This window comes from Callithrix jacchus, chromosome 12 (genome assembly GCF_049354715.1).
Source record: "Callithrix jacchus isolate 240 chromosome 12, calJac240_pri, whole genome shotgun sequence".
NCBI classification, from domain to species: domain Eukaryota; kingdom Metazoa; phylum Chordata; class Mammalia; order Primates; family Cebidae; genus Callithrix; species Callithrix jacchus.
The window spans coordinates 109,566,532-109,593,031 of NC_133513.1; the positions used below are offsets into that span (position 1 = coordinate 109,566,532).

A 26,500-nucleotide genomic window follows, 5' to 3' on the forward strand; every position below is an offset into this window, starting at 1 on the left:
TAAGCTCATTTGAGATGAGAAAGTTCATTCCTCGGCTTCCCTCAGCTCCACAACTGCTCCAGCCTCAGAATTCTCAGAAGGGAGTTTCAAAAACAAAAGCGATTTTTCTACACTTGAAACCCTCATGAAATTGCTGGCAACCTTGTGCTTCTGGGATTGATCAAAAGGCAGGTGTGGAATGGGGAGTAGCTAGAGCTCCCGTCCAGCTGCTGGTGGGAATCACGCTGATTCGCCCAGTTTGGGAAACTGCCTGGCAGCATCTCCTGAAACTGAACACACTCCAGGACCCTCACAATACTCCTGGACATAACCCTGAGGGAAATGAGTGCATATGGCCACCAAAAGACCTGCACTAGACTAGAATGTCCTCAGCAGTAGTGTTCATCATAATCCCAAGCTGGAAAATTCAGTTGTCCATCCACAGCAGAATGGATAAACAAATTGTGCTACATTCTTACAGAAATACATCAATACTACACAGCAACAAAAAATAACTACTGATACATGTAACAACGTGAATGAATCTCAAAAATGTCTTGTGGGCGGGGAGAAAAGCAAGATGCTAAAGAGTACGTACTGTATCATTCCATTTAAATTACATTCTAGAGCAGACAAAATGAACCTGTGATGACGGAAATCAGAGTATTGTTACAAGAGCGGTGATGGTGGTAGAAAGATCTGGCTGCTGGAAGCATTTTATATCTTGATCTGGGACACATACATAGGAGTATATATTTGACAAAATTCACTAAACTGTACTTCCACTTTAAACTTTATATGTAAGCACTTTAAATGAATGTGTATCTAAATTACACACCCATTTAAACACGGCAGGGTGGCACCTGGTTATTCCCCCACATTCTTCTGTAGCAGTGAAACAAAGAAGATCCCTCCACTTCTTATCTGCAGGTCGAGGTACAGTCTGTGCAGCTCAGAAATACTTTTAAAATAAACTATATTATTTCTAAACAAAGTTGTATTTGAACAGTGTTCATTTTATTCTTTGTTGCTTCGTCTGTGAGGTTGCCTTCATTTCTATCCTCTGTCTAGATTCCCTAATAGGGAAGGCAGCTCTCCACCTACCCCACCCCCAAAGTAAGCAAGGTGTGTGTCTTCAAAAACAGTCAGTTCCACTGAGCAGCAAGTCTCCCGACTTCCCAACCCTGCAGTCTGTCAAGATCAACAAGACAACCTGATGAGTTTGGAGGTGCATGTATCCAAAGGGATTTTGTTCCAAGGTGCGATGTACGACGTGGTGTTTCACTGTTACCACTTTGGGAACACAATCTCGTAGCAACTAAACCTGTAAACTCAGGTTAACAGAGCTCTTTTCCTTCCCCGTAGTCGGTTTTCCTTTCCTTGAATCTCACTTTAGAAACATTGTTGCTCCAGGAGTTGAGTTGGTTTTATGTGTTTATGATAACTTAGGTTCAAAGCACCCACGTGCAGTGCCCTATCTATCCTGCCCCGCCCTTTCCTCTAAGGAGTCCAAAGGATAAAGCCTGGTTATAAAAGGCCACAGCCAACCTGCTGAGCTGTGAGTGGAAGCTCTGGTGCAGCATGGTAAGTCAGGGGCCTGCATGGGCAGCGGACTTGCCAGGGCTGGGGCAGCCCTGGCTACAAGAGGGACATGGCCCAGAGGTGGGGAAACCACTACAGTGGAGCCCCTGAGTCTGGGGTCCTAGGGTGCTGCTGTCTAACTTCACTGGGAGGACTCAGCCCCAGGTCCCTGCCTTAAGGGAAAGCCCTGTGGGGCATGGGTTGCAGGGCATCTGTTCCACTCTGTTCCACTTACTGTCTGTGTGACCCAAGCTCCTGCCTCGGCTGGGTCCTGCCCCTGCCAGTCTCACTGTGCACGGGGGTCTGTGTGTGTCTGTGTTTCCATCCATGTAGATGCTGCCCTCTTGGACCCTCGGCCTTCTCCTGCTGACCACAGTCAGAGGTGAGGATGCTATCACAGTTCCTTTGGGAAGAAAGTGACATGCCTGGGCTGGCCTTTGGTGAGGCAGCTAGAGGTATATTAATTATTATCATGATTATGAAGAGCATTATTGTTACTTTGAGAAAACTGTGCCACTCAAAGTGTTGACTCTCAGGCAGATACAGGTCAATGTGTTGGACACGGAGTATCTCTGGCAACCCTCCTGCCCGGCCCCCTTCTTCCTGCAAAGGCTCTTGCAACTGGGAGACAAGTGGAGGGTGGGTGTTCCCACTGGGTCCCAATGCCCTTATTCCTACCTTCAGACCAAAGCCATGTGGATGTGACCCCTCCCAAGAAAGCCCCATCCTGCCAGGCCAGCCTGCCCTTCTGCCATCGTGTCCATGTGTCCCCTTCTGTCTCTCCAATTTGTTCCCCCAACCTGGCTCTGTCCAGAGGAGATACAGATATTCAAGTTCTACCTACCCTAAAACACAAATCACTTCCCTTTCTTTTGGAGCCCCCAGATCCCAGCCTGCTCACTTCCCATCCGCCTATGCCTTCACAGGCACTCTCCTTCTGGGAGCCTTTCCCTCCCAGCAGGGGCTGCCTCACCCCCTCTTCTGCCAGAACTACTCACTGCCCAGCTTGGCCTCCTAAACCCTGCTGTAGCAGACATGGTCTCCTTAGGTTCCTGTGGGGGCTTTCTTCTGCCTTGTGACTTTTTCCCCTTATCTTCTCAACCCCTCCAGCCCACTCTGAGCCTCTCCTTCCATCCTGGCCATGATTTAAGACCTGGCTCCTGACGGCAGAGCCCAGGGTGGGTTCAACTGCTCCCCAGGCCTTACAACCCCTCTTCATCTCCTTTACTGACCTGAGGCCTCCTCCTGCCCCAAATGTGGACATTCTCCAAGGCTCAAGCCAGGCTCTCTCCTCATTTCTCTCCTCCTTCCGGAGGCCCAGCTTCTGGTCCTCCCAAGTTGCAAGAAGCCCCATCAGGGCTAAGCCTCAAACTCACTGTCCCAAACCAGGATATAGACACCAGCCTGTTCCCCCATACCCCCTGCTCTACTGAGTGTCCACCATCATCCTCATCACCTAGGTTAGAATGCCCATGCCCAGAGTGGGCCCTCCCCTCTCCAGGCCCACCCCTACAACTGCCCATCCCCACCCCTACTCTTACTTCCCTGCCCCCAGCCTCCTCAGGCTCTCCTGCTTGTCAGCCCCCTGTACTCAAGCCCCAAAAACACCTTCAGGAATCACAGCACCACTGCCACCACCACCTCCCCTCACCCTCACCAACTCACACCTTCCAATGCCTGCCTTCTCTCCACCTAAGAGAGCCCAGATGTCTTGCATTCGAGCCCCTTCATTTAACCAGCTACCTTTCCCCTGGGCAAACATTGCTTGAGCCTCCTGTAGCCCACCTCCAAGGGTACACCCTCTTCTCGGAATGAATTCACCACCATCAGTATTGCTTCCTGATTAGAGCTCCTCTCTTTCAGGACAGGGTTCATATCTCATTTGTCTTTGAGTCTTGGGTTCAAATCCTGCCTCCACCACTAGCTGTGACCTTGGGTAGCTTACCTTGTCTCTCTGTGCCTTAGTTTCCTCAGTGGTAAAATGGAGATAATACTACTTCCATATTTGTGTTTTGAGACTTAAATGGTATTATATCAGTAAAGCACTAGCTTGGTATCTGGCACATAGTAAACAAATATTAACTATTACAAGGTATTTGGTGATTTGCCAATATTTGGCATCATCAGTACAGGAGTTGACGAAGCCCAAGAGAAAGGACCCTTTATAATCCATTGGGTTGGAATTATGTCACCTGTAGTGACCATATCCTATAATAACAGTTATGTCATAGGTAAAGAAAGTACTCTCAGATTTAGATGTGGCTATTTGGATCATGGAGTCTCTACTACACATAGCGTGATATGAAAATCATTCCTGTTCTTAAGAAATTTACCTTTTCAAAGAACAACAGGGAAAATATGAAATGGCAGAGAATCATTTGAAAGAAAGTGCATAAAAGAATGACATGAAGACATGGGAACTGGACACATGCCAGCAAATGCTTACAGTGTGCACAACCTATGCTGTATGTAATAGAGATGTGAAGACAAAGTAGCAGCTCTGGGTCTGAGTTTATAGGCACTTAATAAATACTTACTATTTGATGAGTGTATGCAAAGGGCCAGCTGCAAGTTTCCCAAATGAGGTGGTTTTAAGGCAGCAGGTTGTATTAGGTTGGTACAAAAGTACTTGCTGTTTTTGTGGTTGAAAGCAACAGCAAAAACCGCAATTACTTTTGCACCAACCTATACCTCAGCAATTCCCCAATTTGCCTAATGATAAGGGTCACTTACTGAATCTGTACCAGGGCCCCACTCCAGACCCTCTGAATCAGAATATCTGAGGGAGGCGCCTATGAATGTTTATATGCAATTCACCTATTCCCCACACTGTCCCCTGCCCTCCCACCCAACATCCCCTCACGCGCAGCCCCCAGGTGATTCTTATCATCCTAGAAGTCTGGGAAATGTTGATGGCAAAGATAAAGACCAGCACTGGCCTTAGCCAAACCTGGGCTCCGTCCTGCGGAGTTTTCCTGTATGGATATGGCATTGCTCCTTTCCAGAAGTTCGAATGTGTCCTGTTTGTGACTCGCCCTAGGAAAAGAGATCTGCTATGGACAACTCGGCTGCTTTTCTGATGAAAAACCATGGGCAGGAATTTTTCAGCGGCCTATAAAGTTATTTCCCTGGTCCCCCAAGGACATTGACACCCGCTTTCTTCTGTACACCAATGAAAATCCAGACAATTTCCAAGTAAGATCGGGCATGTAAGCGCTGCATGGTGGGTATATTTGGGCCCCCACAGTGGAGTCTTTGCATGGCTACCTAGGGCAGAAGTCACTGCCTTGGAATTTTCCAGAAATTTCAAGGCATAGAATCTCCAAAGCTTAGCTCTTAGGATTATAAACGCCTGAGTATCTGATGAAATCTGTCGATGCCTAACCCAGAAACTTACAAATTCACACACAGTGTCGCAGAGAACTTCAGGGGCTACCCCAGCATAAATTCCTTGTTCCCTGGGAGGAAGGGACTATGAACAGCATTTATGGAGAGGCCCAGGCCTGATGTAGCCCCTGGAAAGTCTGTCTCTTTTCTACACATGAGAGTAGAGAAAGAAGCCTCTCAGAAGCATTGGGAGTGGGGGCGGGTGTAAATCCTTCCTGAAGAGCTAGAAGTCAGGTAGGGGAGAGGGGACATATATAGCCACAATAGAGAAAAGCCGAGTTCTCTGGAGCACCTCCAGTTTCCAGCAGGTCTGCCTGGTGGAAGCAGAACAGACTTGCTCCAGGGTATCAAAAGTGACCAGGAGACAATTTCAAGGAAGACATTGCCGAGAATCCAGGCAGCTCACAGCTCTGGTCCCTGGCAGAGTTTAGGGAACCAGGTGTCTGTCTCTAGGTTTCTGAGGTCACCCACTGTGGGATTCCATGTGACAGCCCAGCATATTTAGTGCCTCCAGCCCTGAGTTGGCTGGGACATGGTTACTGTGCTATTTTTATTTTGTGATCCTTCTTTTGGTACCTCATCTGTAGAGGTTGGTGGAAGGGGGCCCGAGCAGCCTGTGGCCATTTAGGAGTGCGTTCCAAAGTCTCACAGCTCCACTGAGCTGAATTTGCCCCCACGCCTAAGTTTCTGGTCCAGGGGTTCCTCACCTTTTCTGTACCAAGAACATCTCTGGCCACCTGGGGGAAGCCTACAGGCCCCTTCTAGGTCAATGTTTTTAAATGCAAAAATAAAACATGCTGGATTACAAAAGAAACTATATTGAAAAATAATTATCAAAACATTTAAATACATAAATATGTGATACAGTCATATATGTGCTGTTTTATATCTCACTAAATAACAGCATCTAGGGGTTGGCCAATAACTGCCACAATTTAAAAATAGTAGTGAGTAGAAATGATATTTTGAGATATCTGTACTAATTATACTGTGACCTGAAAATATCTGTGACTTCTACTGGCGACAGAGTCACGGGTGTTGCTAATACCACTGTGGTTTATTGTCTAATTTCGTGATTAACTGAAATACTAGATATGGATTAAAGATTAACTAAAATAGAAAGTTCGTGAACTTGGACTTTCTGAATTCTATCCACAACCCCAGTTCAGGAGCTCCTTCTAATCTGACCCAACTTCATGGGCAATGAAGCTGTGTCATCAGTTCTGAAACTGGCTCTAATAGGCTTATGGCTTGGAAAGACCAACATTCAAATTAATCTTTTTTTAATTAAAACAGCTAATCACTGGCACGGAACCAGACACCATTGAGGCTTCAAACTTCCAACTGGGCCGCAAGACACGCTTCATCATCCATGGCTTCATAGACAAGGGGGAGGAGAACTGGCTGTCAGACATGTGCAAGGTGGGACCCCCCCCCACTTGGCCACTCCCTGGTGAGATCAGCACCGAACACACAGATTCAAACACTGTACCCCCAGTTTCCCTGAGACCGGGAAAGGAAATACTCCAGAGAGAGATTGGTACTTCTTAAAACCACTGAAGAAAGCTCAGTTCCTAAGGGCATCCATTGCCAAGCTCTCCCTACCTACCAATTTCTAGCCAAAAATCTCCTCTGAGGCGGAAGACACCCAGAGTTGAGTCAAAAAATCTCTGAGGTAGAGACTACAGCAAACTACTGGGCATTTATCCCCAAACACTTATGTAAAACCCCTTTGTGACATTAAAAAGCACTTAAATTTTACGCTCTAAGGCATTGCTATCCAATAGAATGCTGTGCAGTGATGATGTTCTGTATCTTCACCGTCCAAATCAGAAGCCACTGTCCACATTTGCTTTTCGGCACTTGAAATGTGGCTGGTGCAACCGAAGAGCTGAATTTGACATGTTATTGAGTAGTAGTCTGCTCACACCTGATTTAGTAAGTGGTCTTTTTGACCTGGCTGTGTTCATAATGATGTGTGAGACCTTAGACACGTCACTCACCCATTCCAGGATCCAGTTTCCATGTCTGTTAAGCAGGTGTTAACATGCCCAGTCCATAGCATTGCAGTGAGGATGACATTATAGCAGATGTAGACGTATCAAAGTTCTGACATGGGCTAGGCGTCTCACAGATGTGAATGCCTATCTCTGGGGTGTGCAATTGGGGGCTGTTTATAAATGGATTTCTCTCCCTTTTTTGTCTTCCCCAGAAAATGTTTAAAGTGGAGAAAGTGAACTGCATCTGTGTGGACTGGAGGGGTGGTTCCCGGACCATGTACACCCAAGCTGTGCAAAACATTCGGGTCGTGGGTGCGGAGATAGCTCTCTTAATACAAGTCCTGTCGGTAAAACCCTGCCTGGGCCCTGTTCTGTGGGTAACGGGTAGAGAGAGGGGCAGGGAGGCACCACGTGGTGCAGAGAGGCAGCCTGGAGACCCCTGGGCATGGGTAGGGGCCAGCGGCCAACAGCCCAGGTTGTCATCAAAAAGGGCCCTTCCCAAGATGAAGCTCTGCAACCTTCCTCCTTGCCTGCGGTCCTAAAGGCACCTTGTCCTATCACTGTCTAGCTGTGGGGCCTGAGGCAAACTAAGCCTCAGTTTCCCCTTTTGAAATAGGTCTTCCTTGCAGGCTGTTCTGCAAGGGTCAGAGAGCAGGCTGTACTGCCCAACAGCTCCCAGTGCAGAAGATGAATTTTCATCCCCTGCCAACCCACAGGGAAGGGCCTGGACCTTTCTGCGGGATCTATCCAGGGGGACCCCAGAGCCAGGGCCCACTACACGTGCTTGCCCAGAGAGCCCATACCCCTAGCAAGAACGAGGGAAGGGAGCTGGGGGTGGGGCGGAGGGGGGCGGCAGGCCACGTGTCTCGCCTGCCCAGGCGGCCTGCAGTTGGCGTGGTGGCCGCTGGTCAGCACTGTTGCCCCGCGCACTAGCCGGCCCGCGGGACTCGCAGTCTGCGGATCCGGGCGGGGCCGGGTCGCCCTGCCCCAGGCGGTGTGCTCCAGCGGAGGGTAGAGTTTCGAGCCCGGGTCCTGTCCCCATTCCTGGCAGCGCCCGGTGCCCGGCTCCCCAACCAGCGGGTCCCCACGCGGTGCTGGGGGACCTGACGCACCCTCCCTCCGCAGATGCAGCTAGGGTACAGCCCGGAGGACGTGCATCTCATCGGCCACAGCCTGGGCGCGCACGCGGCCGCGGAGGCGGGCAGGAGGCTGGAGGGCCGCGTGGGCAGGATCACAGGTAGGGGTCGCGGAGGCAGGACCGGAGTCCCAGGTCCCGGGGTGCGCACCGCGGAAGCCTCGGCCAGAGCCCTTCCCAAGGCGAAGAGCTCGCCTGCTGATCCTCCCTGGAGCCGATTTTTTTGTGATGACCGGCCTTAAATTTAAAAATAATTTTCAATGATGTATATTAGAAAATAGATGATTAAAAATAAAAATGCATTTTTTAAAAAAGCAAAGGCTGGGCCAGTGGCCTACCCCTGTAATCCCAGCACTTTCGAAGGCTGAGAGGAGAGAATTGCTTGAGGCCAGGAGTTCAAGACCAATTTGGCAAACTGTGAAACCTTGTCTCTACACAAAAATTTTTACAGTTAGCCAGGCGTGATGGCTCTCGTCTGCAGTCCCAGCTACTGGAGAGGCTGAGGTGGGAGGATTGCTTGAGCCTAGGTGTTCCGGGCCGCAGGGAGCTGTGATAACCCCACTGCACTCCAGCCTGGGTAACAGAGGGAGGCCATATCTCAGAAAAGAAAGAAAGGAGGAAAGAAGGGAGGGAGGGAGGGAGGGAGAGAAAGAGAGAAAGAAAGGAAAAAAGAAAGAAAGAAAAGAAAAGAAAGGGAGGAAGGAAAGGAAAGGAAAAGATTTAACTAGTACATTAAATCCATGACTTAAAGGTTATTATTCTCAGAGTATGGCAAAGTAAAACAAAGAAAAATGTGAGAAAGGAGGAAAGAAAGAAGGAAGGAGGGAGGGAGGAAGGGAGGGAGGGAAGGAAGGAAGGAGGGAGGAGGGAGGGAAGGAAGGAGGGAGGAGGGAGGGAAGGAAGTAAAGAAAGAAAGAAAGAAAGAAAGAAAGAAAGAAAGAAAGAAAAAGATTTAACTAGCACATCAAATCCATGACTTAAGGGTTCTTGCTTTCAGAGTATGACAAAATAAAAGAAACAAAGTGAAACCGTTTTAAAAATTCATCAGTTCCACATAATTGTTTGACTGTCATTATTGTGCCAGGCAAAGACAAAATGCAAATGGCATACTGAGACCTGCCATATAGAAGGTGCTCAGGAAATACCGAACAAATGAAGCACTAGACAGAATGAATGTGTACAAGGCAAAGACACAAATAACTATTTATTTTGTGCAGCCAAATCAGTTTGTAACATCACCAAACAGTTCACATCAACATTTAATGAGCATCCCTTTGCCCAAGACACTGGGTGAAGGATGAGGGGGTGCCGGTTTGTGTTTATGTAGAATTTTGCAGTTTGCAAAGTCCCTTCTCTTACATCTTTTCATGAGGGTTTCACAACAACCCTGTAAGGTAGGTGGTTGTCATTATTCCTGCTTTCCCAATAAGGACACAGAAGTTCAGAGAGGACAGACATTTGACCTGGAACAGAACTAGGGCAAGAATACAGACCACTGTGTGCCCCCTCCTCCCATGCTCTGTTTCTCTTTGAAGATGACCTGGGCACAGCCCCTGCCACAGGAAATCCATAGTCTAGTCCAGGAGGCAGACAACTAAGTAGGCAAATAAAAATCAAAGCAGCTTCAAAATAATACAATCTGGATGGAATGAGCTGAGTAAGGAGAGGAATTAGATTTGCCATTTCACTATGAGGAGGCTGGGTTTGGAGGAGAAAGATTTAGATAAAGGAAGAATGTGGGGAAGGGCGCAGCAGGCTGGGGAATGGCATGGGCCAGAAAGGAGTAGATGTGTGCAGGGCTCAGGGACTGGGGTGGAGCTGAGTAAGGCCTGGGGCTTGCAGTCTCTGAGAGCAGTGGCCGAATGGTAAAATGTGAAGACAAAAGGAAAAGGGAAAGGAGGGGTATACAGAGGCTACCTGGATCCTCCATGGAGCCAGGCACTGGGGATTTCTGAATGTTCATCCACAGGCTATGACTCCGTTCCCAGCCTTCTGTCCCAGACTCTCTCTCCCAGGCAGACCAAGAGCTGCAGATCCAATCCCCAGAACCATAGCTGCTGGGGTAGGAGGAATCCACATGCTCAGTCTGCCAGTACTGGGTTCAAATCCTGGTTCTTAGAGTCTAGCCTGCCTACCTTCTCCCTTTCAGGGCTGGATCCAGCAGAGCCATGCTTCCAGGGTACGCCTGAGGAGGTTCGGTTGGACCCATCTGACGCTGTGTTTGTGGATGTGATTCACACAGATTCTGCTCCCATAGTCCCTTTCCTAGGTGAGCTCCTCAATCTCATCTTCTGCTGACCTGTGCTACAGCTGATGACATTGGGTCCAGATATCCTCTCACACACACATACACATGCAGCAGGGGAGGCTATTAGAAATAGCTACAGGAATGGTGTTGGCACCAACCAGTCAAAGTGGGTACCAGTCCCAAATAAATAGCCAGTACAATGCCAATGGAATCTGCCTGCAGCCCTGGGTTAAACAAAAACCCTTTTGTAGTTTATGAAAGGTTGTCAATCACTCTTCAAATTCTGCATCCTTCCCCAATCTACCAGTAACTAATGCGGCAGATGTATTTATTCTTGAAACTTGACCTGTACTTGCAAATGCAAAGTTAATTTTTGAATATTTTTCTTACTTCTTCAGTCAAAGCTTTGGTTACACTTTGTTTTGTTGGAAACTGAATGTATCCCTTTATTTAGTTCTTCTAAAATCCGTGTTCTTTTTTCAGTATTTTCTTACATGGCCACTCATGAAACTTGCCAACAAAGCGCATGTTTTTGATGATGATGATGAGGATATCACTCACTTGGCATTTACCATGTGCTGCACTGAACATTATGCGCACATCAGCTCATTAATTCTGCAACACTCTGAAAAGTGGGCTTTATTACCACCATTTCATGGCTGAGGAACTGAGGCTCAATGAGGTTAAATAATTGCCCAGATCACAAAATCTGTAAGTAAGACCAGGATTTCATCACAGATTCATGCGCCTTGAGAGCCAAAGCTCCCAGCCATATGCTATGGCTCACAATATAACATTACACCATCTCCACATAACAATATAATGTAGACATCAAAATTTAAAAATGAGTAAAGTAATACAAATTACCTCAGGTCTTGATATGTCTACTGGTGCATAATGGTACCAGGGCATATCAGTATGGTCCAGGACTCTCCCAGACACACAGATACACATCCAAATGTGTGTGTCTCACGCGTACATTCCCAGAGCCCAGCCTCCCCTCATCGCACTTCCTGTGCCCTCTCCTCCCTCCTCATCTTGCCGAGCACCCATCTCTGAAAACTTCCTGCAGAGCTAGAGGCAGTGGCAACTGTGATGAAGGGATGAAGGGGGAATTTGCCAAAAAGGCTCTTTTCGTGGCTATAACCTAACTTTGGGACCACTCACCACCCTGCTCATCTCTGCTTCAAATGTTTTAGGTTTTGGAATGAGCCAAAAGGTGGGCCATCTGGATTTCTTTCCAAATGGTGGGAAGCAAATGCCCGGATGTAAGAAAAATATCCTTTCAACCATTATCGATATCAACGGAATATGGGAAGGTATGTAAATTAAAGAAGTAAGACGGCAATTGTCCTGTTTGGGGAGGAAGCGGAATGCGTGGTCTGGCCTTCTTAACACTGACATGTGCCACCATTTAAGGAGTGTTGTGAAAATGTGCCACGCATTTTCACAATGCTATGAGATGGCTACTCTGATTAGCCCTAGTTTGCAGTTGCGAAAACTGAGGATCAGAAAAATTACATAACTCAATCGGGCGTGGTGGCTCATGCCTATAATCCCAGTACTTTGGGAGGCTGAGACATGGGAATCACTTGAGATTGGGAGTTCAAGACCAGCCTGGCCAACATAGTGAAACCCCATCTCTACTAAAAATGCAAAAATTAGGTGAATGTGATGGTATGCACCTGTAGTCCCAGCTATTCAGGAGGCTGAGAGATGAGAGTCACTTGAACCCGGGAGGTGAAGGTTGTGGTGAGGTGAGATGGCACCACTGCACCAGCCTGGGTGATAGCATGAGATCCTGCCTAAAAGAAAAAGTTACCTAGCTCATCAACACCACTGTATTTCTAAGCCCAATTTCTGACTATAAAGCCCTCATCTCATGCTTCAGACTGTGTATCTCCCTGTTGTTGGGATCCTGGGACAGCACCTGGGCTGGCGTGTTGGCTCTGTCTGTGACCACCCATCCTACCTGCAGCATCTGCTCCTTGAAGAACTGCAGGGCATAGGCCAAGATTTGAATGCCTTGACTTGCTTTCTGGTTGCTGTTGTTAGGTGCTAAGAATGGAAGGGACTTCACTGGTAAGAAGACAAAGGAGGGATGCGCTCTGTGCGTTTGGGGTGCATGTGTAGGAGGGGGAGGCCTGGAAGTCTGGGAGACCCATGGGGCTGCTGGCCAGCTCTGTACATTTCTGTTCATCTGAGAGAACAGGGCCCATGCCCCACCATTAGGCAACCTCATAGCCCCATCCGATTTGCTGTCCCTTGCTCTGGCCCTTTTTGATTCCTGTTGCCCCTCCCCTGACACCAGGCTCCACTCTCTTCCCTGAAAAGGGAGGTTTGAGGACTATGATCATTATAGTCATTATTTTCCTGAGCTGGGAGTTCCCCAAGGCCAAGGAGTGTGTTTTGCACATTTCAGATACTCCAGTATCCTGCTCAGGGCCTCATCCAAAGCAGGCACTAAATTTACTCTTAAATTGAGTTGTGTGGCCTTGTTTGGCATTTTAATATTCCACATGCTTCATGTCAAAGAGCAGAGTCAATAAAGCAACCGCCAGCATACACCGGCAAATAAATGGAGCTTTTGCCCTCTCAGGTAACTCCTGGGAAGATATGGCCATTCCAGGCTCCCTGAAAGCGCACCAGTGTCACAATAATAGCTGCCCCCTCCCACAAACGATGAGCAGGGCACACATAATGGGAAGGAGCCCAGGTTTAATTAGAGAGGCAATTTCGAGTGAACAAGCCCATGAGCACTGGTGTGTGCTCCTATTGTGTCGAGCTCCAAGTCACCCAGGCGCTGGGCTCTGAGGAATAATTAAATCCACTTTCTGCTCCATTATGGGATCCCTGGGCAGCAATTTTGGATGAAAGAAACAATTAAGTTTGAAACAGGTTCTGTTGTTGGGTGATGAGTGCCGGCGTGGGCACAGGGAACCTGGCTTCAGCTGGAAGTCACTGGGCCGAGGGCTGGGAGCCGTGCAGAGCGAAGCCACCCTGGGCACAAAGGGAAGTGTTCCTTTCTCAGTGGGTGGCAATAAAGCCCCTCAGACCCCTGGGAGTGGTCCCCAGGTGTGTCCAGGGTCACTGTGATTTTCTCCATGGGAAGTTTTCTATGAAGAAGCCAGAGAAATGAAAAAACACTTTTCCAGACTCTTTTGAAAGAAAAGGATGATAAATAAAATACAGTGACAGAGTGGCCAGAGGCCATGGCCACCTTGCTGTCGCTACTTTTGCCTTGCGCCTCGCTTGGCAAAGAAGAAGAATCAAAAAGCCTGACTCATGGGGAAGGCCTGCGGGCTGTGTCTGGAGTTCTCACTAGGGATGTGCTGCCTTCACTCACGCATAGGAAGGTTTTCAGATACAAGTGGAGATTCTGGCTTCTCATGGAAAATCAGAGGACCCAGGCGATTCGGGGCTTTGAACATGTAACACCTGGCAAGACTGTGTAGGGTTACAGGATCCCTTTTACAGCTATTGTTATCTTCTCATAGTCTCTCTCTCTCTCTCTCTCCATATGTGTGTGTGTCTCTCTATATATATTATAGAGAGTGTTTATGTGTATTTCACTATAGAGTGTATATATATACATCTCTCTGTCTCTTTCCTGTCTCTTCATCTCTCCTTTCTCTTTCTGCCTCTCCTGTTTCTCTATCTTCTGTCTTTCTGAATCTCTCTTTCTCATCTCTATCTCTTTTCATGTCTCTTTTCCTCTCCATTTCTCTCTCTATCTCTGTCTCTCTCTCCCTGCTCACTGACTCTCTGTCTCTCTCTGACCCTCTCTCTCTCCCCCAACCAACTCTGTCTCTCTCTGACTCTTTCTCTCCCCATTGACTCTCAGTCTCTCTCTGATTCTCTGTCTCTCTGACTCTCTCTCTCTCCCTCTGCTGACTCTGTCTCTGTCTCTCTTTCTCTCCCCCCTTGACTCTCTCTGTCTCTCTCTCTCACCCCTGATGACTGATTATCTCTCTCTCTCTCTCTATCTCTCTCTCTTCTCCCACTGATACTCTGTCTCTCTCTGACTCTCTCTCTCTTTCTCTCCCACCTTGACTCTCTCTGTCTCTCCCCTCCACAATTGACTGCCTCTGTCTCTCTGTCTGTCTCTCTCTCTCTGTCACTTTCTGTCTCTCTCTCCACCACCACCCTACTTTGTTTCTGACCCCCAGCCCTCCTCATTCATTTGTGTTACGTGCCTGGCCCCTGGAAGAGCAGGAAAGAATGCTGGGCAGTGTTAAAATGCACACTTTGAATGAAGAGACCCCCAAACAGGCTTTGTGTGAGCAACACGGCTGTTTATTCACCTGGGTGCAGGTGGGCTAAGGCCAAAAAGGGCGTTAGCAAAGGGCAGTGGGATAGGAGTTGGTTTTATAGGTTTGGGGTGAGCAGTGGAAAGTTACAGAGTAAGGTCAGTTACAGTGGTGGGAGTAGGGGCAAGGAGTATACATTACCATAAGTTCAGCTACAGTGGTGGGTGGGGTAAGGCATAAGAGTAGTTAAGATGGCAGGGTGGAGTGAGGAGTGAGTATTCACGTTATTATAAGAACAGTTAAGATGGCAGGGTAGGATGAGGAGTGTTCACAATATTATAAGAACAGTTAAGATGACAGGGTAGGATGAGGAGTGTTCACGTTATTATAAGAACAGTTAAGATGGCAGGGTGGGGTGAGCCATCTTAACTGGGGGAAGCTCTGCTGGGCTATCAGGGATAATGGCAAATGCAGGCAGTAGGTGGGGGGTGATCAGCCGAGGCAGGCAGGACTTCAGACTTTCTGGGTCCAGGCTTGCACATGGAGGCCTGATAGTCAGAACATGTCACTCCTCCACAGTCACCTATCCCTGACTCAGCAAGTGCCCCAAGGTGTTCAGGAGCAGACACCCGTGAGTGAGATGCACAGGTGATTCCTCCTTAGTCAGAATGAATTGTTCACACTTAAAAGTGAAAGATCTCCATTTGAGCTTCTGGAGCCTTTGCTTTTTCAGGAACTCGTGACTTTGCAGCTTGCAATCACCTACGAAGCTACAAGTATTACTCAAGCAGCATCCTCAACCCTGACGGCTTCCTGGGCTATCCCTGTGCCTCCTACAATGAGTTTCAGGAGGTAGGTTACCCCAGGAGCCTGAAGAAGATGTTGGTGGCCCTGGTTTTGGTGTTTTTGTGTTCCTGTGCCTTAGAACAGAACAAAGAGATATAACTCAACAACTAATGCACGGAGATAGTGGAAATCCTGCACCTCACAAAGCCATCTTCCCTTGGGGAGCAGGGTGGGCTGGAGTGGAAAGGCACAGACCTGACTGTGCTAGGCCCTTATTAGGGTCGCCAGCTGCTCATTTAGAAAAGTTTCTAATACACAAAGAAGGTGAAAGAGGAGTGGTGATGAATGCTGTACATCTATCACCTAGATGCACCAGTTGCTAACAATTTATATATGTGTATGTATATATACGTCTTCTAAACTATGGGAAAGTAAAGATTTATGACATGTTACCTATAAAAACTTTAACTTTCATCTCTTAAAAATAAGATCCTTCTATAGAATAACATTCAAGAATTTATCGTTGATACACTAATCTATATAATATATAGTACCTATTCCAGCCTCTCCAATTATCCAAATAATGCCCTCTAGAGCTGTGTCTGTTTGCCTGCATTCTTTCTTTCCTTCTCTTCTTTTTTATTTTTTTATTGCAATTATTTCATTGTCTCTTGAGTCTCCTTTAATCAAGAACTGCTTCCCATTTTTTCTTGGTCCTTGAGGATCTTGACAGTTATGAGGATTTCGGATCAGGTATTTGGTAGAATATCACACTCTCTGAAATTGTTTGATTTTTTAGGGGTTGCTTCAATGGGTGATAGCAGGTCCTGCTCAGTGTATTACAACTAGAGACACTCATTTAATGTTCATTCATTATTTGATAACATAAATTCATTCATTATTTGATGACTTCAATTTTAATTACTTGGTTAAGATACTCTCTGCCAGATTGCTCTACTACAAAATTACTCTTTTCCCTAAGTCATCCACTTATTAGATGATACTGTTCCCTCATAGTAAGCCCCATGAAAGGTTTGAGTTTCTGTAGGTGATCCTTTCCTAAATCATTTATTGCATTGTGTGTGAGAAAGTGATATTTTAAAATATTTTTTCTCAAAGACAAAAATAAAAATATGTTTAAACTCACTGTCCTTTCAAAACTAATGTCGACCTTGACATTCTTGGGTTGAAATGAGATCAAAAGGACATAGTATGTTATCTCCAGGGCCTGTGAGTGTTTAGTGAGAAGCCTTCACTGTGCTGGTTCCTCTTGGGGCGTGGATAGCAACATGGCCTCCAGTACTTGTCTTATTCTTTCCAAATCACAAAATAGCTCTTTACACCATGCATTTTGGATGTGACATGAGGTCAAAGGGCAGAGGACAATGATACTGTGGCATAAAGAGATCGAATCCCTGATTTGAAGAGTACAAACTGCCTCTTCTAGGCCTAATTAAAGGACTATCATTTGAGAAGGAACAAATAAGGAGCAACAAGTCTGGAATAATAATTTACATTAAAGTGAAATGGCTCTGGATCTTCATTTCCTCATTTCTTTTGAAATAACTTGTTATCTGTCCCATTTACTTCTCCCTACATATATTGTATTTCATTCCCTGTTCATATTTTCATTTGACTGCTTCCTGGATGCTTATATTCCCAACTACACTCCAAGTTTTCAAGACACATATTTGGATATTCTGCAGAGCCTAGCACAGTTCTATGCATAATTCCAAAGATGGAAGCATGGATGCATGGGTGCATGGACAGATAGATGCAGAAACGCATGAGTCAGTGGATAGGTAGGAGAATAGATGGACTCATGGATGCATGGATGTATGGGTAGATAGATGCAGGAATGCATTTATCAGTGGGTAGGTAAGAGAATGGATGGGTGGGTAGATGAAAGGATGGATAGGGGATGGATGGGTAAATGGATGGTTGCACAGGTAAATGAAAGGTGGATATTTGGGTGCGTGATGGGTAAATAGACATATAAGAAGGAAGATGAATTGATTGATTGAGTGTGTCAAAGACCTACCACTAACAGACAGATTATGTTTTTTTCCCCCACTAGAATAGCTGTTTCCCTTGTCCAGCTGAAGGATGTCCCAAAATGGGGCATTATGCTGACCAATTTAAGGGGAAAACCAGTGCTGTGGAACAAACCTTTTTCCTGAACACAGGAGAGAGTGGTAACTTTACTAGTATGTTTTCATTTTACTCACTTCAAATTCTTACAAATAATTTTAAGAAGTGTACCAACCTTATTAGTCAGTACCTTTGGTAGCAATGGATAGAAACTCAACTATAACCAGCTTAAGGTTGAAAGGACAGTAGAATGGAATTTGTGTTGGTTGTCACCCCTTTAACCAATACCTTGACCAGCAAAAGAAAGTACCAGGATGGGTCACATGTGCACCCCCCACCTCCCCACCCCCTATTGCAAGAAGGATGCATCTATTAACAGAAGATGGCAATGTGAAAGTCACTGTAAGTTAAGAAGTCACTTCAGTCATTACTATTATGTTAGTCCCCCTACACACACACACACACACACACACACACACACACACACTTTGTGGTAATGACATTTTGCCCTGCTTCTAATTTAAAAAGTACAAGATAGTAAATTCATCAAGACTCGTTTACTATGAATAATACATAATAGCTGGAAGGAAGAACAGTTATTTTCTAAGGGAGTTTCAAATTTAAAAATCTATATTAGCACTTTACAAAACACTTTTCACATACAGTATTTCCCATAATCCTCAAAATATTTATCAGAAAAGATAACAGTTTGGCAGTATCTATAAAATCTTACATGCACATTCCTTTCACCCAGTAGCTTCACTTCTTTTTTCTTTTTTTTTTTTTTGAGACAGAGTCTCACTCCTCCACCAGGCACCAGGCTGGAGTGCAGTGGTGCGACCTTGGCTCACTGCAACCTCCGTCTCTCAGGTTCAAGCAATTCTCCTGCCTCAGCCTCACAAGTAGCTGGGACTACAGGCACTCGCCACCATGCCTAGCTAATTTTTTTTGTATTTTTAGTAGAGACGGTGTTTCACCATGTTGGCCAGGATGGTCTCAATCTCTAGACTTCATGATCCGCCCGCCTCAGCCTCCCAAAGTGCTGGGATTACAAGCTTCACTTCTTATAATGTACCATAGAGAAATATTTGCGTGTGTGCATAAGATGATATGTTCAAGGATGCTCGTTTTAATAGCAAATGATTGAGAGGAAAGCTTTAATGTTCACCAGTTGGTAAATTACTAAATACTATAGATCAAATACTACATGTAAGCATTAGAAAGAAGTTTATAGCTCTACGTACTGAAGAGAGAAAGCCTCTAAGGTGTATTAAGTGAAAAGGCAAGTGACAAACAACGTGCAATACACCTGGTGTCTTCATTGATTCAGGCTGCCGTAACACAGTACCATAGACTGGGTGGCTTATAAATGGTAGGAATGTATTTCTCACAGTTCTGGAGGATAGAAATTCAAGGCTAGAGTGCCAGCACAATCAGGTTCTGGTGCACACTGCTGTCTTCTTGTTGTGTCCTCCCATGTGGTGGAAAGAGGGCAGGAGGGCTTGCTGGGTTCTCTTTTATGAGGTTCTGATCCCATTCATGAGGGTTCTTACCCACATGAATTCAGTCCATTGTATCATGTATCAGTCAAAATACACATGTGCAGTATCAGATCCCCTTCATTCATCCAAGAGCACATACCTGGCTGTGTTGATAAGGGACTGTGCTGAACTACAACATTTACTGACCCCTGGGTCCCTCACTCCCACCTAGAACCTTCATTCCTGGGCCCCAGGTATTCAATTAAGTCACAGTCCTCTTACCCCTCACCCATGGAGGCTTCAGAGCTTGGAACAATAATGTTTTGTGGATCATTTTCTCAATAAGATGATTTCATTAAATGGATTGTATTTCTTTGGACAGGATGGAGATATAAGGTATCTGTCACACTGTCTGGAAAAAAGAAAGTGAACGGGGTCATCAGGATTGCTTTGTATGGAAGTAATGGAAACTCAAAACAATATGAGATTTTCAAGTAAGTTCAATAGTAATGTGAAATGATTATACTTTCCATATTAGATTATTCAAAATTGATTGAGTATAAAGTGCTTATAAATCTAGGCATCTATTATACAGAACCATTGAATCCTAGAATGTCAGAGCCAGAAGAAAGTCTCAGTGTCTAGTTCAATTGCCCCATTTTACATATGAGAAGACTGAGGCCCAGATAGAGGGGACTCACTATTTAAAATGAGTCATGTGCTGACTCCTTTGGGAATGTCAGTCACCTGACTAGATTGCTTTTCTTTTTTTGTTATTTTATTTTAGATTAAGGGAGTACATGTGCAGATTCATTACATGGTTACTATTCTGTAATGCTGAGGTTTGGGCTTCTAGTGAACCTATTACTCAAATAGTGAACATTGGACCCAGTGAATAAATTTTTAACCCTTATCCCCATCCCCAAATTCCCAGTGTCTTTCTTTCCAGCATTATGTCCATGTGTACCCACTGTTTATAGATGAATACATGATGTATTTGATTTTCTGTTTCTGAGTTATTTTGCTGAGGATAATGGCCTTCATCTTCATCCATGTAGCTACAAAGGACATTTCATTCATGTATGAAATACCTGAGTGTATGCCACGTTTTATTTATCCAGTCAACCACTGATGGAAACAGGTTGACTCCATGTCTTTGCTATTGTGAGTATTGCTGTGATAAACATACAAGTGCAGGTATTTTTCTGATAAACTGTTCCTTTTCCTCTGGGTAGATACCCAGTAGTGCAATTGCTGGGTCAAAATAAAGATCTATTTTTCTATCAAGTTCTTTGTGAAATCTTCATACTGTTTTCCATAGGGATTGAACTAATTGGCATCCCTACCAACAGTATATAAGCATTCCCTTTTTTCTATATCCTTGCCAACATCTGGTTTTTTGTTTTTGTGTGTGTGTGTGTGTGTGTGTGTTTTTACTTTTTAATAATAGTTTTTCTAGCTGCTATGAGATGATATCTCATTGTGGTTTTAATTTGTATTTCTTTGGTGATTAGTAATGTTGAGAACTTTTTTATATGTTTGCTTGATGCTTGTGTATCTTTTGAGAAGTTCTTTGCCTACTTTTTAATGGGGTTAATAGGTTTTTTCTTGTTGATTTAAATGTCTTATAGATTCTGGATATTTGTCTTTTGCCAGATGCATAGTTTGTAATATTTTCTCCCATTCCGTAGGTTGTCTGCATACTCAGTTGATTGCTTCTTTTAGTGTGCAGAAGTTCTTTAGTTTAATTCAGTCCCACTTGTCTACTCTTGTTTTTGCTGCATTTGCTTTAAGGTCTTAGTCATAACTTTTTTTTTTCCTGAGATGGAGTTTCACTCTTGTTGCCCAGGCTGGAGTGCAATGGTGCAATCTCAGCTCACTGCAACCTCCACCTCCCAGGTTCAAGCAATTCTCCTGTCTCAGCCTCCCAAGTAGCTGGGATTACAGGCACCCACCACCATGCCTGGATAACTTTTTGTATTTTTAGTAGAGATGGGATTTCACCATGTTGGCCAGGCTGGTCTTCAACTCCTTTCCTCAGGTGATCCACCTGCCTCCCCTGGGCCAATGCACAATAGAGTTTTTTTCCCATGTTTTCTTCTAGAACTTGTATAGTTTCAGGTCTCACATTTAACTCTTTAATTCATCTTGAGTTAATTTTTGTATATGGTCAATAATAGGGATCCAGTTTTATTCTTCTGCCTATGGCTGTCCAATTATCCTACCTCCATTTATTGAATACGTTTATTCAATAACCTTTCCTCATTGTTTATTCTTGTTGACTTTGTCAAAGATCAGTTTGCTGTATATATGTGACCTTATTTCTGAATTCTCTATTCTGTTCCAATGATATATGTGTCTATTTTTGTACCAGTACCATGCTGTTTTGGTTACCATAGATTTGTAGTATAGTTTGAAGTCAGATAATGTTAACTGCTGGCTATGTTCTTTTTGCTTAAAATCACTTTTGTTATTGGGGCTCTTTCTTGGTTCTAAATGAATTTTAGAATTGTTTTTTTCTAATTCTGTAAAAAAATGATGTTGTTAATCTAATAGGAATTGTGTTGAGTGTATAGATCATGTCATCAGCAAACAGAGATAATTAGACTTCCTCTTTTCCAATTGGATGTCTTTTATTTCTTTCTCTTGCCTGATTGTTCAGGCTAGGACTTACAGTACTGTGTTGAATAGGAGTAATGAGCGTGGGCATCCTTGTCTTTTCCCAGTTCTTAGGGTGAATGGTTTCCATTTTTCTCCATTAGATATAGTGTTAGCTGTGGCATTGTCATATATAGCTTTTATTATTTCGAGGCATGTTTCTTTGATGTCTAGTTTGTTGAGGGCTTTGAATCATAAAGGGACATTAGATTTCATTGAAAGCTTTTTCTGCATATATCGAGATGATTACGTGTTTTTTGCTTTTGATTCTGTTTATATGTTGAATCTCATTTGTTGATTTGCATATGTAGAACCATCCTTGGATTCCTGGAATAAAACCTGTAAGGTTTATTGCCAAGTTTAAAATGAGGAAACTGAGGCCAGCACAAGAAAATGAAAATCCAATTTATTCAGCTCCCAGGCGATGTTCCATGGTCCCGGGGAAAGGAACCAGGGAAGTCGTGCCAACTTCCTGGGGTGTGGGGTTTTTATGGCTAGAAGGAACGAGCAACAGCTGGGTACTCTGATTAACTCCAGGGGGGCAGGATTGAGACAGGGCAGGCCACTATTGGTTGGTGGGTTGTTGGGAGGGTTTTCTGGTGGGAGAGCCGGCCAGGAGGCTTGCATCAGCTGGAGCCTTCCAGGGGAGCCATGCGGCAGAACTAGGTGCCAAGTGCAGAGCCTGGTGCCGGGTGTGTCCAACCTCCCAGCGAGCATCCGGCCTTACAAAACCCACTTGATTTTGATTAATTATCTTTTTAATGTGCTGTTGAATTTGGTTTGCTAGTATTTTGTTGGGGATTTTTGCATCTGTGTTCATCAGGGATATTGGCTTATAGTTTTCTTTCTGACTTGGGTTTTATAAATACCAAATTTCCTTCAGGCAAGGCACATCTGTATGGCACATACCCAAGATACACTCCATCCTCACATACATAGGTACACACATGAAGCCCGTGGCCAGCTCACCCATGCTGTGTGACCTCAGCACCTGGCTTTTGCTGGGCATATGAGATGATTGGTAAATATGTGTTAGATGAATTCATAACCTGTGCAAAAAAGTTAGGTTCTGTTTTTGCACTAACTTTTACATAAAAATTTTCATGTTGAATTAAATGCCCTTGAGAAATTCCTGTAATATGCATGAGATGGTAACAAATGGCATTTGCTGAACCACATGCATCTTTAAATATAAGACATTGCCCCAAATGGTCCTGTAACAAACTTATAGCATTAATATGCCACCCCAAGTATTTGACTCAGCTCTAGGTAAAAACTAAAGCAGTGGAAATCTGTAGTCCAATATTTTTAAAAGGTGTGTTCTGCACAAATACTTTTATGTTATGGCAGCCCCTAGATGTGTATGAAGTCATTCGAGGTGTTTGCAGAAAACAAACAACAGCAACTATTGTTTAGAGAAGCAATAGATTGTGATCATCTTATGTAGTCATATATCCAGCTGATGTAACATTTTATGTCTATATTTTCAGAGGATCCCTCAAACCAGATGCAAGTCACATGCGTGATATTGATGTGGATCTCAATGTTGGAAAAATACAGAAAGTTAAGTTCCTCTGGAACAACAACGTGATAAATCTATTCCGGCCCAAACTGGGTGCTTCCCAAATCACAGTGCAAAGTGGTGAAGATGGGACTGAGTATGTATTTTTTATTGCATCTAAGTTTGGTTATTTATATTTACATATCAGTCTATCTGTCTATGCATTCATTCATCCAATTGCCCATCTACCCATCTATGTGTCTATCTACTCATCCATTCATCTGCCATCTATATGTTTCTCTATCCTTTTAACCACTTAGCCACTTACCCATTCACTTAGTCCCCTATCCATCCACCCAGACATCTATCTCCTCATTCTTCTGGCCCTCCAGCCATTCTTTGATCTTCCCATACATCCATTCATCTTCCCACCTATCCATCTTAACTCTCCATCCATCCACCTGATTTACTTTGAAAAACCAACCATCACTTTCCTTAGACAAAATTCAACATATGAATAACTGTTTTATCTCAAACAATAAGGGAAACACCTGGGAAGCATGTAGGGGAAATTTCTGAGTTAATTTCAGTTGATGTGCAGTTATTAATGTAAACTAGTTTGTTTGGAGACTATGACATGAGAGGGATACACACTGTGTTGGGGATCTGACTCATGGTGGCAAGCTCTTCCATTCTGAGAGAATAGAATCCTACTTGGTAGGCACTGGGAGAGAACAAACTGTTTTTAAAATATGGAGAGAAGGATACCGCAAAAGAGGATAATCCAAAAATAATGGGATGTTAGAGAATAAAGAAAATATAAATGTCAACTCTCACCTGTTCTCATTTTAAGATGAGGACGTAAGATTTGGAAAGTCAGGTAACTTGTCTAAGGTCACATAGGGAATCTTTAATGGAAAGATATTAGGCTTCAGAATGTTTTCAAAACACATACCAAGACTTCACTCAGCTGCATGACTTAACTTTGCTGGCTGTAAAAGTGGCAATAATCCCAATGAATCAGTATATTATTGGAAGAATCAGGTGTCACAGTCAGCGTGCCATCACTTTGTATACAGTAGACCCCCTTATCTGTGGGGGATGGATGATATGCTCCAAGATCCCAATTGGATGCCTGAAACCTCAGATAGTACCAAATCCTCTATATACTATGGTTCTTTTCCTATCCATACATACTATATGAATAGGAAATATGCTGAACAAAGGGACTATTCATGTCCTGGGTGGGACAGAACTGAACAGAGCAAGATTTTATCATGCTGCTCAGAAAGTAATTTAAGACTTATGAATTGTCTATTTCTACAATTTTCCATTTCCTATTTTGGGACCTCAGTTGACAATGGGTAACTGAAACCATGGAAAGAAAAACTGCAGCTAATGGGTGGCTACTACACTCAGGTGCAAGGCATAACAAGGCCGGGGACCCAGGTCTTCTGGTGGCCCATCCAGTGTTCTTTCCACTGTGCTCATCCACTCAGCCAGCTGAATGGGAAGCTGAGAAGTCCATATGGTCTGGCAGTGCAAGGCAATATGGAAATGTCTGGATTTCTCAGCATTTAAGTGGAGGTAGAGTTCTTGTTTTAAGTACAATATAGAACACATGCTATATATACCAAACAACCAAAACACCAGAGTCCCCAACCCACATAAGGGCTTCCTCGTCAAGAAGCTACACCTGAAGCTAAATTCTGAGGGAAGCCCAGCCTGGCCACACTGTTCCCCTTGCATCAAAGACACCTGCAAGAGAAGGAAGAGCCTGGAAGTGGCCAGCTTCTCATGCGTGGTGCTTGCTCCAATCTGACTTGGTTCCAGCCCCTCAGGACTAATAATCCTCCAGGATCTTTTTTATTTCTAAGCAATTTTATTGAAACATAATTCCTGTAACACACAATTCACCCACTTAAAGTGTGCAATTCAGTGGCTCTTAGCATATTCACAGAGCTGTGCAACTATCACCACAATTTTAGAATATTTTCATCTCACTAAAAAGAAACCCCATACCCGTTAGCCATCATCCTTCAATTTACACATCCCTTTTCCTCAGCCCCAGGTATCCACTAATCTACTTTCTGTCTCTATAGGTTTTCTAATTTGGGACATTTCATGTAAATGGAGTCATGCAAAATACAGTCCTTCATTTCTGGCTTTATTCATTTAGCATAATGTTTTTTCAAGGTTCATCCATGTAGCATGTATCAGTACTGCATTCTTTTTTATTGTCAAATAACATTCCATTATACGAATATACCACATTTTATTTATTCATTTATCACTTGGTCATTTGGGTTGTCTCTACTTGGGGGCTGTTGTGAATACTTCTGCTATGAATATCATGTACAAGATTTTGTTTTCATCCTCTTGGGTGTATACCTAGGAGTGGAACTACTTGGCCATATAATAACTCTGTTTAACCTTCAGAGGAATTACCCAACTGTTTCCAAAGTGGGTGATACATCTTACATTCCCAGGAGCAGCATATGAGGGACCCTCTCTGATCTTAATTTGACAGAGAAAGTCCCCTCTGAGCTGGCTGGGGCATTCTTGGTCCCTGGAACTCATTGCTAGACCCAGAGAGGCAGTCCCATCAGAGATCCCTCAGTTTTGCAAAGCTTCAGTTTGACATGGCTGATTCACTTGCCACCCATTCCGAGCCCACCTGGGGAGAATGGTGCTCTTCAAGCAGGTTTACTTAGTAAGAATTACTTGGGCTCTGCCTGGTCGAGAAGAGCTTTTTAGTCAAAGGGAGCCAAATCCAGGGGGTTACCTGAATGCTATTTACTCACGTGAAGTCACATTTCCACAAGTGAAAAAGCCTCATGCTGACAATGTTTTCCTCCACAGGTATAGTTTTTGTAGCGGTGACACTGTGCAAGAAGACGTTTTGCAATCTCTTTACCCTTGTTAAAAACGTAGTGTGACTGTTGCAGTAATAAAATTTTTAATGCACTTCGTTTGAGGGTGAGCTGTTAGTTTGACATTCTCTACTTTCTGGATTCACATTTAAGAGATGATTTGGGGGACTGGAGCCAAGTTCGCCACAGCGGACACCTGGAACTTCCCACCCACTTACCTCCGCCACCATCTCTCTCTTTCCAGGCACTTTTGGTGGCCTGTTCTAATGGATTTTATTCCTTCAACAGTGAACTCTGTCCTATTTGTAAAGGTCATTGTTGCTCTCATGTGCTGCCCACCCAGATTTTAACATCCTAGGAGCACAACGTAGACACCACTTAAGAATTCGGAAGATACAAAGAAAAGAAAAGCAAAAAAGGAGAATTAAACCAAAAAAATCCCAAAATATTGCCACATTTTATGTCAGGCGTGACACCAAACTCGATGATTTTGCTTAAAATCTAACTATGGCATGAAAAAAGCAGAGCTT

The 26,500-nt window shown here is 44.4% G+C and overlaps 1 protein-coding gene across 3 annotated transcripts; it reads left to right on the forward strand.

The window, feature by feature from the left end:
* Positions 1 to 1,537: 1,537 nt before the first annotated feature.
* Positions 1,538 to 26,064, forward strand: LOC100392481 (pancreatic lipase-related protein 2). 3 transcript variants are annotated; one of them, XM_054243341.2, is made up of 13 exons: positions 1,538 to 1,563; positions 1,894 to 2,015; positions 4,601 to 4,755; positions 6,244 to 6,369; positions 7,160 to 7,294; positions 8,073 to 8,184; positions 10,232 to 10,351; positions 11,530 to 11,649; positions 15,314 to 15,432; positions 17,444 to 17,573; positions 19,321 to 19,432; positions 23,087 to 23,254; positions 25,960 to 26,064. In XM_054243341.2, exons 2-13 carry the CDS (start codon positions 1,949 to 1,951, stop codon positions 26,021 to 26,023), a joined length of 1,428 nt encoding a protein of 475 aa, XP_054099316.1. In that variant the 5' UTR covers positions 1,538 to 1,563; positions 1,894 to 1,948; the 3' UTR covers positions 26,024 to 26,064. The 3 variants fall into 3 exon arrangements, with proteins under 3 accessions (XP_054099316.1, XP_002756666.3, XP_054099317.1); XM_002756620.5 differs by having other exon boundaries at positions 1,894 to 1,942; XM_054243342.2 differs by lacking the exons at positions 15,314 to 15,432; positions 17,444 to 17,573.
* Positions 26,065 to 26,500: the final 436 nt, after the last annotated feature.